This window comes from Lygodium microphyllum, chromosome 5 (assembly GCF_053477565.2).
Source record: "Lygodium microphyllum isolate KBCC chromosome 5, Lygodium_microphyllum_v1.1.10, whole genome shotgun sequence".
Classification (NCBI taxonomy): Eukaryota; Viridiplantae; Streptophyta; class Polypodiopsida; order Schizaeales; family Lygodiaceae; genus Lygodium; species Lygodium microphyllum.
Genome location: NC_141139.1, coordinates 52,093,667 through 52,094,624, shown reverse-complemented (window position 1 = coordinate 52,094,624; position 958 = coordinate 52,093,667). Strand labels below are relative to the sequence as shown.

Sequence of the window (958 nt, the reverse complement as noted above, 5' to 3'; positions counted from 1 at the left end):
GTCACTAGTGTCCTTTAATACTATCTATTGAAATTCCCATTCATTTATTCTTTCGACTATTACGACCTTTCAATGTGCTATAAAAATTACTTATTTACGAAGCTAGGCTTTTGGCATTTTATTGGGATTAAACCATCTTGTGAGACATGAATGGCTGTAACAAACACTCTAGGAAGTCATCGTTTCATTGCGAGACTAAAGTCAAGAAGCCACATCTGCAGTTACAGTAGAGGATCCTTATAAGGGAGTTAGGGCACGACCTTTACAGTAGACTATTGTGCCTCTATCTTAGAAGATGTCTTCAGTTGCCAACGCAGCCGAAGTTTGGGTTGGCATCCAGGAAAGCAGCGATGCCATGGGTAGTCTCGATGGCCTTGCGCTTGTACATCTCAAGGAGGGTATGGTCGCCAATGGTCTCGAACTGGAGGGTGTGGTGGACCACACAGGAGCCTGCGTGATCAGCCGCACCCGTAATTTTGATGGTGTGATGGAAGGAGCGCCAGTGGGTGCCTAGGCCGCACCCTTCCACGATGCTCCATGTCGCCTCACGGGTGTTGCGGTCCGCGTGCTCGCACTTGTTCTTCACGAAGTTGAAGCCATTAAAGTCACCTGCAGCGCGCCAATACATTGAACTAATCGTCCTAGTCGAAGGATCTGCTGTATTATTAGTCATTGAAAGATCTACTGCACTGATCGCGGAATCAGGCGTAGAGCGAGCATTGTCGCGTCGCCCCCTCTCTCTCTCTCTCTCTTTCAAAACAAAACACCTGCACACCCACACACACTGACACACGCCCACTTACTAGCCCCTCTCTCTCTCTCACTCTCTTCCGCCCCGCCCCGCCCCTCCCCGCCGGCGCCCTCGCCCCCCGAAATCCCAATTATCTCCCCAACAGAGAGAAAGAGAGTTCCTTGTACTGACCGGAGCGTGTGTATATATATTAGTACGCTGTAGTCT

At 49.7% G+C, this 958-nt stretch overlaps 1 protein-coding gene across 1 annotated transcript; it reads right to left on the bottom strand.

Annotated features, from left to right (window-relative positions):
• Positions 1-301: 301 nt before the first annotated feature.
• LOC148035825 (uncharacterized) lies at positions 302-628 on the bottom strand. Its single transcript, XM_087678844.1, has one exon. It carries the CDS (start codon positions 626-628, stop codon positions 302-304), a length of 327 nt encoding a protein of 108 aa, XP_087534970.1.
• Positions 629-958: the final 330 nt, after the last annotated feature.